The following is a 14,106-nucleotide window of genomic DNA, read 5'->3' as shown; positions in this document are numbered from 1 at the left end:
GACCAAAAACGTTTGCCAGAGACTGACAGGTGCTGATGAAGAACCAGGACTGTCTCAACAATTCCGGGACGCCTGGTCACCTGGTGAACCCTCTCACTGGAGGCTTGGACGCGGCATCATGCAGAAGCCTTGCAGCTTATTGACTGTTTGTGTGTGCGCTGTGGGGTTTGTAGGGTCTTTACCATCCTAGGCGCACGGGAATCCTGGCTCCTGCTACTGAAGGCAGCTTCGTTTTAGAATTGAAAAATGGGGCCTCCATTGGGCAGAGGCCTCAAGCTATTCGGAGGCGCTGTTGGGACTACCCATCATGATGGAAACATTGGTCCTGGGCCGGCTGCCAGAGAATGGGGACCTTTCGACCTTGTGATAGGAACCCGTCCCTATTGACTCTCGATGTGGGGACCTAGGTGTCTGCGTTTTACATGCATTCCCTGGGTGCCACCCTGCTCCCTCGTAAGACTGCCCTCCCCATGGGTTGTGACCAGCCAACACTGCCCTGGGGGATCAGCAGCTGAGTGGGGCCATTGCTCCCGGAGGCACCTTAGGTGACCATTGCGTAACCATTGATGTCGAACTTTAATCAGGATACCTGATTGACACAGCCTTCAGTCACTCTGAATCTCTGGACGCAAGTAAAAATTTGAATTTCCATTGTTGTCTTATTTGTCTCTCTTTCTTTATTTGGTGCGGCTTTTGGGGAAGAGGGTGAGTGGCAGCTTACTGTTCTTACTTGTGCTACCTCTCCAGATCGTTACTCCTCCCTGCTGGGGTTGTGGCCCCAGTCCCTGTTGGGCAGAGTTCCCTGTCTGTGGTTGCGGATGGTGGACCTTCCTGAGGCTTAGTGGTTGGTGCATTCTGATTCCCCTGTGCTTAGCCTTGTGGGTGTACATTCATGTGGTTTTGTGCTGGCTGGCCCTGGCCTATCGATCTCTGCTCATGGTATGCCTTTAACCGTCTGCCAGATGGCCCATCCTGTGGCAATAGTAGCACTCCCTAGTGTCTGGATGCTGCCAACCTCCCTGGCCTCTAATGCCATAGCTGGGTTGAAACCCGTTGGGGTTTTGTATTGGAGCTCTCCTTGAGACTGGTGCCATCTGCACAGTTGAGGCCAACGCGGCCCCCTCGAGGGTGGTCTTTTTCAGTTTGTGTGGGGTCAATTTAGAACTGTCTCTCTGGGCTTGCTCCTGTTTTTCTATGTCCTTTTATTGCTTCTTTCTGTGGTACTGGGCTTGTATCTCCCGCCAGGGTTTGGTGTCTAACTCAACCACACTGTCCATCCCGCTCAGTATCTCGGTGGGTAACCACTTTTTAAGAATATTGTAAAAGAATGTGACGTGTGGGCCCTTATCAGTCGACGGCTGTCCTGTCTCTTGTCCCCATTGTTCCCTCATTCTATTAAAAAAATCAGGTATGCTCTGCACTGGCTTTATAGTCTCTGCTATTAACCCTCCTACATCTGGGTGGTCAGGGAACATATCTCTCAGGGCCATACATATTTTGGACTGTATGAATTAATAGCGGCCCATTGTGCTTAGTGTCTGTTAGCGTAATGGCGTCAATGCAAGCTTGGACAAACACCACGTTAGGCTGCTCTCCCATAAGGCTACTTAGCAGGCATTTAATGTCAAATAGTGGTAAAATGATTTCCAAAGCCACTGAACTGTGCTGCATTTGTCTGGTCTCGCTGGCCTTTTGTTTCCTAATGCTTTTGCCTAACTGTCCATCTTTCAGTGGTGGGGGGGCCTGTCAGATCCTACTGTGGGCAAATTGGAATATCCTAATGCAGGGGGACCTGGCATGAGCATCTCCATACCTACATATGGTGGGGGAGGTGCTGACTCCTTACTTGTTATCAGCATCATACAGCTATCTCCCTGGGCCTCTTCAAAGATGGCCCACAGTTCTAGTAATGCCTCTCAGTTGTCTCTCTTTCGGCCTGTATATTTGTTTTTGTATGTGTTTTAGTGTGTTCCATTACGTTATTGTCATATATTCCCTCATTAGGCCAGGAAATTGCCTTTGTGTGTGCGTGCCATTCTTGGCAAAACGTATTAGGATCCTTTCCCTGTCTGTGGCACATGGTTTGCATTGTGTTTTAATGGGGAATCAATCCATGATAATTTCTGTGTTTTTGTGGACAAAATATGACTCAAACCTTTTGGGAGTTTTTCCTTTACTCGAATCGCTGGGACAAACGTACAAGGTGCACTCTTACAATTTTATGTACAATGAGCTCAGGGCTATTCACAGATGCATCAAACAATTCAACTTGAACAATTCAACAAACACAGACAACAATGCATTAAAGGGTTGCAACATAGATAGAAAATGCAATTTTAAAAACAGTATCTGAACGATGTCAATGTTTTCACCAAATACAGTTTCCAAGAAATAACAGCACCCTCAGATGAAATATTGAGACATAGGTGACAACATTGAATATTTAGAACAGGCTCTGATCAATTCTTGTAGTAAATACAATTTGAAATAAATAACAGCACCATATCATCATATGTACACTACCAACTCAAGAAAGGTTGACACAAAAAAGCGATTGCCTTGTCAAACATTTCTTAGCCCACTCCTAGCACATGCTATCCTGTATACAGGGGAAACTCTGCAAAGTACATAGCACTAACTGAGCCCGATACTCTGCCTCAGAGGACAAAGGTAATATTAATAAATGCAGAAAAAGGAATAACTCAGGAACTTCAGGCCCCTCTTGGACACAGTCAAGTTATACCTAATTTCCCATGTCCAAATCTGTTTCCCTAAAGTCCGAGTCACACCCTGTAACACACCCAGGGGCCAAGAGTACCATCTCTGTCACACCCAGCTGTCCAAGCATACCATCTGTGTCATGCCCAGCAGAAAAAGCATACACTCTGTGTTACGCCCAGCAGCCCAAGTGACAAACTTCTCTCATTCCTTTCAGATACCACCGGTGTTAAGAAACCAGTGGCAGTGAGATAACCTTTTAGACTAAACAATGAGATTGAGGCTCCAACTCTGCCCAATCAGGCACAAAAACAGCATCCTGGGAGTTATCAAACACTATACAATAAATATTCACCTTTCCTAGCATGCTCACTATTGAAATTAGGAGACTTCCGCAGGATCGCCTCCTAGGCTGCTTTACGACTACTCAGGTAAGACATATAAAATAGGTAATATGGCAAATTCTTTCAGTGGCAGGGCACTCAGGTTATCTTTTAACGCTTGTCCCTAGTTTACCATACACCAAATGCTTAAAATTAGATTCTGATGTAGTGTCTTACATTTTGTTACTGCTGCTTCAGGACAGACCTCCGCCCTGCTGCTTCACCAGAACTTCCAAACAATTGCGGTGTCTGCTCACCTTCCTTGACGCACAAACGTGAATCTGTCCGGGTGGGGTCTCCATCCTTTGGCTACAGTCGGCTTCGAGGTACCAATCAGCTCCAATGTTGCTTTCCAAACTGTTGCTTGAACATGAAATACCTTGAAAAAACAAGGGACAAGAGATGTTTTGCAAAACAGGAACAGTTTGTTAGGGGCCGGCAGAATAGTTACAAGCACAGAGTCTGATGGCTGGCTCCGTTTACAATTGGGTGGTTGCCTCCTTTTCTTCAGTTCTTCATAGGTAATAATGGTTTCAGGTGATCCTTGTATGGTAAGGAATGTCAGGTGCTGCCTTTGAAGTCATAAAGTAATTGTATAATGGGAAATACTGGTGGGCCTAGACCTTGTCTGGGCACAATGTGGCCAGTGGGTAATCTGTCCAGATGACCAAGCATGGGAAGCACATGATCACTACATGGGCTGTGTCCTGATTAACTCATGTGTTATGTGACTTTATGGTGTTTTAGGAGTGGGTGTACCCTCTCAGGCCATGCTTGCTTTATTGGGGCCAATCTCCCTTGACCATTTCAGTGTTGCTGCACCTATCTGTAGGATTGATCTAAAGTTTCCTGTTTGTGCGTTTGTCTGCTGGCTACATGCCATCCTAACTGTGATCTGTCAATCAATAACCTCGGGTCTAGGACTCAGTGCTTGCCTGACTAGGCATTTGCGAGTTTGGAGGATCTGCAGCACAGAGGGGGAATTACTGCAGCAGTCAAGGTGTTAAGAGCGTTTTACAGGTTGGGGCCAGTCTTATGAATGATCTTTGGAAAGTCTCAGCTGTTGTAACCTCTAATCAGATCTCCAAACCCAATTTAGTCATTTGGAAGGTCAAAAACACAGATAATCCGTGACCATCCATTGCTGGCCTTCTATAACTCTTGCTTGACCATGAACAGAAAATCAAGGCAGAACGCTGCCAAATTCTTCACTATAAGTCTGAGTAACTTGTGCATGTAGGAGAAATAAAACAGTAATCCTGAGACGAATCGTCCCAATGCAACAGAGACATTGCTTTAATGGAGTGCATCACTTCCAAAAACAGTCTATTCTTCGCATTAGAAGATCCCTTCACATTGCTCTGTGTTATTCTATACTGAGGGTTACTCCAATGCATGGTCTAGAATGGAGACTATTGGTTCTTCCACTGTCCATATTGTGCTGTGTCAGAGAACAGTCTGAATATCCCTTTGCACCCACAAAAGGGGTCATAATATTGACCAACACTTGGCAGAATACTATGGAATAGATGTAATGCAGTTCTTTGCATTTAATTACTTCTCCGATGTTTCTCTTTCTCTAGGTAAACCCTCAATGTGGGTCCGCTCCACACCTTTTTTGGGAGTTCTCTGTCTCCTGTTGCTGAATGTCAGCATTGTCATGGCTATTCTTTGTAAGTATATATTGCATGTCTTTTGCTAAAAGTCCACTACTATGTTTTGACAGAACAACAAGAACCATATATATAACAAAGAGAAACTGTTGGGTTCTGAAATTGCCCACCGTAGCAAAGTAGGATCTGCTTTTTTGGTTACCCCCACTATTTGCCTGGAGCTAAGCTATTATTGACTAGTCTGACTGGGATTCTGCTAATCAGGATCCCCTTCTCTCTGCTTTCTCCCTTAAATTGTTGTATTCAGTAAGTAGATACATCCCAGATTGGATACTGAGGCACCCTTATCAGTCCCTAGTATATGGTACTAAGGTACCCAGGGCATAAGTACCCCAGTAGTCCCTCATGGGCTGAAGCATGTATTATGCCATCCATGGGAGACCACTCAAATTGTGACTGCAGACCTGCCAGTGCAGCCTGTGCAAGATGGCGATAGTACCACTTACTAAGGATATAGGTCTCCTATATCTAGGGTCACTGCACTTAAAACTTATAAGTCACCCCTATAGCAGGCCTTTATAATCCTGAGGGCAGGGTGCTTGGTTCTAAATGTGAGGGTGACCCTACAGCCTACTGGGTCCATTCTCCCAGGACGTAAGTGAAGCAGCCAATAACCATATAGAGGGGCACCGCGTGATAACGTGATAACCATCTCGAAATCGGCTGCAACGAATCCTATCCTGTTTGGTATCAAACATGTTGGAACCATACCCCCACACCATAACCTGTGTGGGAGGTGTGCATTTAAGCACTGGAATGGGCCTCCATTAGGCTCTCTGTGCTCCCGGTACCAGTCTTCTAGTCCTGGACAACACAACTTGGCTGCTGCCGACCAGAGACACGATTCTACCCTCCAGCTGCTAAGCCAAGCTCGAGCACATGAAGGCAGAACAATAGGTTTCCTGTCACAGAGAGGTGTGACCACCTACCAGACAGGATTTACTGTATTGGGGCCATGGTGGGTGCACTTGCCAGCGCCACTCAGTCTACATGAGGGGCACATTTGGTGCTTCTTTGCAAAGTCCAACTCAAACCAGCTCTGGGAGCCGTTACAGAACTGGACAAAGGACATCGAAGTATCATCCCCACTGCCCAAAACCTCCCCTGGGAGGGTCCCCTGAATCATCCCAACACTTTCTTAGAGTACTTAAGGGCTTAACTGGGTGTCGGTCCCTAGATTCGTCGTGGGACATGATTCAATTCAGACACACCTTCAACTTCTACCGACTGGGCACTCTGGACTTCGCTGGACTTCATTTGGTCTCGACCTCGTCTCTCTTCCAGTCTGCTGCATCGTTTGTGTCTGTGCACCATACAGGAACCTTCCAAGGTTTGTGGTCATCCAAGACACCGGAAGGAATCTCCCTAGGTGTGAAGGAGTCACTTCCCTGCATCTGCAGGCACCGCAAATAAGCTGACCGGTCTGCTGAAACTGAGCTCCCACGGACTCCAAATGGCTCAGCAACACAGGTGGTAGTTCTCCATAGCTCTCGAGCGCTGCGCTGCCCTCTTACCAAGTTTGAGGCCAGTATCCCTCGTAGGAGCTGCAGGAACCGAACCCCTGTGCACATCATCCACTTTCTGTTGCAAAGGTTTGTTGGATTCCTTTCACCAAGATCTTTGGGCTCCAAGCAACCCCAACCTGAAGCATCTCCAGTCATCAGAATGTTTGTCCACACTGCATTGCTTGAACCGTGGTCTTTTGGGGAGCTGCTTGAGGTCCTCTTGCAACTTCAGTCCCTCCGGTCTGTGGGTCATGATGATTGTCACCTTTGTTTCTTTTGGGCTCCCCTGGTTGCTCGTGGCCTGCCCTGACTCCCCTGCTTGTGGTGAGTCACCTGGACCGTGCTGGTCCTGACATTGAACCTTTTTCGACATCCATGTTGTTTGCAGTTTCCAAGGCTTGTTAGTGCTCCCTAAGGACACCAATTTCCCTCACCTCTTGACACCCGACATGGGACAGCTTGTGCATGACTTCTGGTCTTCCTCAGAATCGTCTGGTCCTCACAGCTGCAGAGTCAAGGTCACCGTCAATTCTCCTACAACCCCAGACATCGGCGGGCATTCGTCGTCCAGGTCTCCAGGTCACTCCTGGGTGACACAGACTCTGTTCCCTCTGCTTGCAGGTACTCTTCAACTTGAATCCACCTTCGGATTCCACCGGACACTTTCTCCTTCTCCAGCAGCCGCACTTTCCTGCAGTCCTCCATTGGGGTTGATGGCAGTTTTTAACACCTCTTCACACCTATGCACCCGGCTTCCCTGGTGTAGGTAAAGTGGGTACTAGGGTATCCATGGGTGGGATAGCTCTCCAATCTTCTGTTTTCCACAGAGTTTCTTCGGGGTCTACTGGAAGGGTCCTTAATCTTTAAAGCTGCAACTCCGACTTACACATTAATTTGAACAGAGAACGCAGTTGTGTTCTCACACTGCTTGTTGGCTTCCTTCTACCAAGATCTTTGGGCTTCAAGTAGCCCCAACCTCAAGCATCTCCAGTAATCAGAAATTTTGTCCACACCCCATTGCTTCCACCGTGGCCTGCATCTTTTGGTAGGCAGTTACTTGAGGTCCTCTTGCGACTCCAGTGCCTCCGGCCTGTGGGTCCTGTTGAGGGTCACCTTTGTTTCTTTTGGGCTCCCTTGATTGCTCGGGCCTGCCCTAACTCCCCTGCTTGTGGTGAGTCCCCTGGACTTTGCTGGTCCCGACATTGCACCTTCTTCAATATCCACTTAGTTTGCTGTTGCCAAAGTTTGTTGGTGCTCCCGACGGACACCGACCCCTCAATTCACGACAACCAATGTATTACAGCTTGTGCACAGCTCCTGGTCTTCCACAGCATCGCCTTGTCCTCACAACCGCAGTGTCAAGGTCACCATCAACTCTCCTGCAACCTCCGACATCGGTAGGCGTTCATCTTCCAGGTCTCCAGGTCACTCCTGAGTGACACAGACTCAGTCCCCTCTGCTTGCAGGTACTCTTCAACTTGAATCCACCTTCGCATTTCACTGGACACTTTCTCCTTAACCAGCAGCAGCACTTTCTTGAAGTCCTCCATTGGGTTCGACAGTGGTTTCCAACACCACATCACACCTATGCACACGGCTTTCCTGGTTTAGGTAACATGGCTACTAGGGTATCCACGGGTGAAGTGGCTCTCCAACCTTCTGTCTTCCATTGGGTTTCTTCGGGGTCCACTGGAGAAGGTTTCTTAATATTTAAAACGACAACCATGACTTACACATTGATTTGTACGGAGAACGGGGTCGTGTTCTCACACTGCACACAATCTCCGTGGGGTTCCTAGTCACTCACCTTGGGTCCCTGACACTTCTACGTCATTTGGGCATTGTCCTGACATGAGTTGTGGTTCTTATACCACTTTCTTAGTATATGGTTTGGTACCCCCCTCGGATCCACTTTGTATTCTGTGCTATTTACGTGATTTCTATGTATTGTGTGCATTATGTAAATCTCCGGGCAAGAGATATCTGTATGTGTTAGTGAGTATTATATAATAAATACATCTTTTTTATAAATACCTTGTGTGTTTTTTTTCACTTAATCTATACCTATAAGATTGCATTCTAGTAAAACAAGCTGCTTTACACTCCTTCTGGACTCAGCCTGAAGGCTGCCCTCCACAGCTACTACTTAGAGAGCTTCCCAAGGTTGTCTAAGACCTCCAAAATCACCATAAGGGTTGTCTGGACTGGGGCAGGGTGTCCCCTTACATAAGTGTACATCATAAGCCAGGCCAGCCTCTAACACCCACATACTATGGTTTATTTGAGAGGCGAGATAAGTCAAATATGTATATTGGCAAGAACCAGAGTTTGCTTAAAACAAAAAAATTAAATAGTTTGATTCTCAATAACAGGTTAAAAAACTGATATTAGCATCAACTATAACCAACGCAGTAGTGCCAATGGTTTGACTTGCACAACTAAACATAATGTTCTTGGTGTAGTTTCTTGACTTTGTTGATTTTTGTTTAACCAGACTAAATCAAATGAGGGAATAGAGAAGCCATTGTACATAGGTTGATTCAGCTTCATAATAGCTACATAATAATCAAACAGAGAATTAACCTTCTGTTTATCACACTAAAAGCTCCCCAAAAGTGATTTTGTACAAAAAAAAACCTCCCACCCACTGATTCATACAGTGGCATGCTTCATCACAGAGCTCTCCCCGATACAACCGGTATTGGATGTGCTTATGACTTCGACCATCGAGGGAGCACTAGGTATATTTGCAGGGCCCTTAGAAAGTAAAATTGTCTACACAGTACCCCAGACTTACATTTCTAATGTGGTCTGTGTGGCAACGTTGAAACCAAAGGATGATGCCTTTGGGGTACTATTACTCGAGCATCTACTGCAGTCTACATGTTTCAGCCACCTTTTCTTTTTCGCCAACTTATGGTCATGCCAACTTCACCTTACTTGACACCTCCCAATTGAGGAAAACGAACCAGTATTACTATATGGTCTGTTGGGTATATTTACTTAATACCTTTTTGCTTTTTATTTCATTATATTCAAAAAAGTTTAGGTACAAAAACAGTTCAACAATTCCAACATAAATTTTCAAAACAATTACATTCCACATTGCATATATAAACACCACATAAATTACATTACATATATAGACACCATATTCATTTTGATCAACAATTAGACTCACATAAATGATATCTAACTAAACAAAGGACAAAGTGAACATTTAGATACTATTATTCAACAATTAGCAAATTAGTGCATATTAAATTTGTCAAAGTCATTAAATGTACTGCAAATTAATGCATTCCTGATTCAAAAGCCGACGCGTTTCAAACCCATTCCTGTCACTTTATGGGTTCTCATCAGGGCTCGGTCTCTTTTATTTATCTGAATCATTGCTGGTCGTATGCTCTAGTATTCACTTTCTAGATCGTGTGTTTCTTTATCTTTTACGATCTTTGTCTTCGTGTTTGCATCCTTATCGATTTTTTATTTCGTAATGTTTACGATTACTCTTTTTGCTTTAGCGCCTTCATGCGCGGGGTGCTGCAAGTCTCAGATTTATTTTATGCAATGAAAGGAGTGGTCCTCGTGTTCCTGCTGTGTCCATTATTCAATGGACACAGCAGATTTATACTCGGCATACACAACAAAGAGGAGACCAGCGATGGAGGGGAACACTGCAATTGCGAAGTAAAACAAGACTTTTTTTAAATACAGCGTGGGACCACGCATCTAAAGAAAGCAGGTTTTGTTTCTTTCTATTTATCACCCCACCCAGATAAGTTTGGGCAGATTCATTGGATGCCTACCACCCATTGTCCCTGGCTGGTAGACTTTTTTGGCCTGGAAGTCCAAGGGAAATCTATCCGGTGTGACCAAGGTTAGCTCAGCCACACATTATTTCATTGTAGACTCTAGTCTGAACTGCACAGAAGTAAGAAAATATGTAACTGAGGCAAGCAACCATCTGTAGAGAAAACAATATCAGCAAGTAAGAAGTTTGTCACTAAGCAGAGAGATACTGTTAAAATAAATACCAGTGTTCAGAAGTGTGCCCTCAGATTGGGTTTGAACAGAGGCAGAGATTGGAAGGACAGGAGAATGTGAAGAAGCCTCAAGCCTGAGGATTCTGGAATGGTGAAGCAGAGGAGACTCTTGCAGTCGGAAGGGCTGGGTTGTAGACTTCTTCAAAGAACAGCTAAACCAATCAACAGAAGGGGGAATTCCCCTACTAATGGGAAGATATTGCAGTATAAACTCGTTAGTAGGACAATCAGGTGACAAGTCTGAAAGCATGATCCAGACAGTCCCGTTGGAGGGTTTACTCAGGATGGTGTTTTAAAGCAGACAAAAAAGAAGAAAGATGAGCTACAAGAGGCACAGAATTTTCTGTAAGGTATGTAGCGCATCATGAGAGAGGACTTGAGGAAGGTACTTCTTGAAGCAGGGATACAAGCAAGCATAATCTATCCAGCGCAGTCTCAGGTGGTGGTGGGAGACAAGACCTCAATGTCGAGGCAGGTAGGGCCGATTGCAGAGTTCTTGAAGTATCATTAGATCTGATTGATGAAACTTTGTCAAGGTTATTTGTCCGACACATTGAGCCCTTGTTCTCTTAAATGTGCGTGTTACTTTTAATTATTTTTATGGACTCCTCCTACTGATTGGGCTGAAATTTTTAGGTTCTTGGAAGAGGAAATTACAGATCTAGGAGCAGATTTATGAGTTCTGGCGCATCTCTGAAAATCGGCAGGCATGCGCCAGAACAGATGCGACATGCAATTCCCTCCCTGCGCCACCACGAATGCATCGCATTTACAATGCAGTGCACCGTGGCACAAGGATAGGGTGATGCGTGTCGCATCCTGTGGCGTGAGTCGTGTTGCAAGCACAACAGATTCCTTTCTTTCCCCAGTGCAGTTGAACAGTGTTATCTTAAGGCTTGACTATTGCAATGCTTGGATGTTTGTCTCCTGGTAAACCATCTGATCTATTCATTCTCTAACTCAGCTAGTGCCAAGATGCCCTTGGGGGCATACAACCGCTTTATAAAAACATTTACCATAACATAACATTACATAACTCTTCCTAACCAATGAGTAAAACAAGTTTCCAAAGGGAAACCTTTCCCTCGTTTAAGCACATCCTCCTGTTTGCCTTACTTCATTCTACCCCCTAGTGCACCATTCTCAGAAACTCAGTATGGCAGTCTCTCCCTGGCAGCAGCTTAGCTTGTGGTTCACCCACAAGCAGTATGAGAATGAGCAATCACTTCCTACCTACACCCACAATTTTGTTCAGCAAATGGCTTCCCTTGCTATGACAGGAATGAGGATTCCTATTCTGTACCATGGGATCACAAGACCACTCTTCCCCAGGACTCACTTTACGCTAAAATATTAATGGGCAGGCCTCATCTTGGTCCCTTTAAAGTTCTTGAAGTTCCTGGACCCTCACAAGTGGCCTTTGCTGAGATAAGCTGAACAGCATGCATCGCAGGCATGCCATACTGCCAAAAAGGCTGGGCCATTGTCTTTGTCATGGGAGCAGTTTCACACCTATTTAGGAGGTGAAGCACTGGCACCGAGAGCAGCTGCAGGGGAGCTAATGCTAATTAGGCCACTGAAGTGGCAGCAGAAGAATGTCTGACAGAATATCAGTAGACAGAAAATCGACGTACAGAAATATCGACACAAGAATATCGAAGTCAAGAATATCGACATCCTATCTACATTATAGTAAGTAGAAAAATATCGGAAAAAATATATCGATGTCAAAAGTTTTGTAGTTAAAATAATAATGTAAAATAAAGTAAATAATACATATAATTAAAATAAACATAGTTAAAAATGTTTAAAAATTATAAGTAATATATATATAATGTAAAAATAAATGAAACATATACATATAATATATAATATAAATACTTACTAATATTTTTTTATAATTCCTTTAATAACTTATAAAAAATATTAAATATCATATAATCTGCCTCTCTCATCCATTATTCCCGCTCGCAACTGACCGATCTTCAAGGCAAGTGGCCATTAGCTGCTACCACTACAACCCGAATCACCAGTCTTGGCCTCCTGACTTCTCAAAACCCACTCCACACCAGTTCCACGTCCTTGCCTTGGACTAGCCGTCCTTCTGTCCCGCCTCTCACTGGCCCTTCCCCTACAGTTGTATCTGCAATGTATCTCAATACTAGATCGGCAGTCAAACATCAGCTCGACCTCTTCATGCTACTGGAATCCCATAAACCCGACCTGCTATTCCTTACCGAGACTTGGTTCTCGGATAGCTCTCTCCCCTCCCTATTGGCAATACTCCCCCCATCTTACTATGCTATCCGAGCCGATCGTTCCTCCGGAAAGCCAGGTGGAGGGGTTGCCCTGATTGCCCGTAAAGAAATCACGTTTCAACCTTTAGCCTTCCCTTCCCTGGGCTCTTCAGACTGTTTAGTTGCCCGTTCACTTTCCCTGACTCCCCCACTCACGTGTGTCCTTATCTACCGACCCCCGTCTTCCCCTCAAACGTTTCTCCCTAATTTCCAAGACCTGATGGCTACCTTGGTCGTCAACCACTCCTCCATTGTTGTCCTGGGAGACTTCAACTTTTGGCCCTCTGACCCCGCGGAATGTGCTACTTCCAAAGAGTTTTCAGACTTCCTCCAGTCGCTCAATTTCACTTCTGCTGTCCATGCCCCCACGCACAGGTTGGGACATATCCTTGACCAAATCTGGCACCGAGATTGTCCAGTCACCTCACTTTCTATTTCTCCCTGTCTTTGGTCAGATCAGTCTCTGATCACCTTTTCTCTATCCCTCCTCTCATTCCCCAAGTCCACCCCCGCTAAAAACGTTTGGGCACGATCATGGAACCGCGTTGACGTTGAGGCCCTATCTGCCACACTCTCCTTATCCAGCCCCGACCTTTCTGGGCTGCCATCTTCTGGACAAGCTGAATCTATCAACAGCTGGCTGCGGGATGGCTGCGACTCCATCGCCCCTCTGAAGCGCATCTCGTCCAAACGCCCCAAAGATGCTAATCAATGGTTTTCCAATGACCTGAAGACCCAAAAACTTAATCTCCGCCAAGCGGAACTCGTTTGGAGGCGGGATTACTGCCCTACTTCTAGAACTCGCTATACCACTCTCCTAGCACAATACAAGAAATCCATTCTGGAAACCAAAAAGACTTATTTTTCATCTAAAATTCAGCTCGCGGAGAACCGGCCTAGAGAAATATTTTCCATCGTTCAAGACCTCGCCTATTCTGATAGAGCCTCACTTAAACCCTCCCCATCACAACCACTTTGCGATTCCCTTAACTCCTTTTTCCTAGACAAAATTAGTACGATCAAAGCTAAGATCCCTCCCCCATCCCCGTCCTTCACTGACCCTTGCTGTCCCCCAGCCGCAGCACGTCTTGATTCCATCCCCCCCCTCACGACTGATTCACTCTCCTCCATTCTTCCGCTGGTTAAATCCGGCTCCCCGCTGGATCCCTGCCCTGCCTACATCTTGAAGCAGATCTACTCCCATTGCCCCTCACTGCCTCTTACGTTTCTTAACAGCTCGTTATCCCAGGGTATTGTTACTCCATCACTCAAATCGGCAGTGATCGTTCCTATTTTAAAAAAACCTGGGGCGGATCCTTCGGACCCAGCCAACTACCGTCCCATCTCTCTCCTGCCTTTCCTGGCAAAGGTACTGGAACGTCATGTTGTCAGAACCTTGAGTGCCTTTGTGGAAAGAAACAGTGTCTTGTCTCCTAGGCAGGCTGGATTCCGCCCTGCACATTCAACTGAGTCAGTAATTATAT

General features: G+C 45.6%; 1 protein-coding gene across 7 annotated transcripts in view; it reads left to right on the top strand.

Moving 5' to 3' along the window:
• The window catches only part of LOC147725910 (C-type lectin domain family 12 member B-like), a 270,787-nt gene that overhangs the window by 65,130 nt on the left and 191,551 nt on the right, over positions 1 to 14,106 (top strand). For all 7 annotated transcript variants that reach the window (XM_086962824.1, XM_086962826.1, XM_086962825.1 and 4 more), the window contains one exon: positions 4,685 to 4,774. In XM_086962824.1, coding sequence (XP_086818950.1) covers positions 4,685 to 4,774 — 90 coding nt within the window. The remainder of the gene's footprint in view (positions 1 to 4,684; positions 4,775 to 14,106) is intronic.

Source organism: Lissotriton vulgaris, chromosome 3_1, assembly GCF_964263255.1.
Source record: "Lissotriton vulgaris chromosome 3_1, aLisVul1.2, whole genome shotgun sequence".
NCBI lineage: Eukaryota > Metazoa > Chordata > Amphibia > Caudata > Salamandridae > Lissotriton > Lissotriton vulgaris.
Note: the sequence above shows the minus strand (reverse complement) of the source record. Positions and strands in the feature narration are given on the sequence as shown.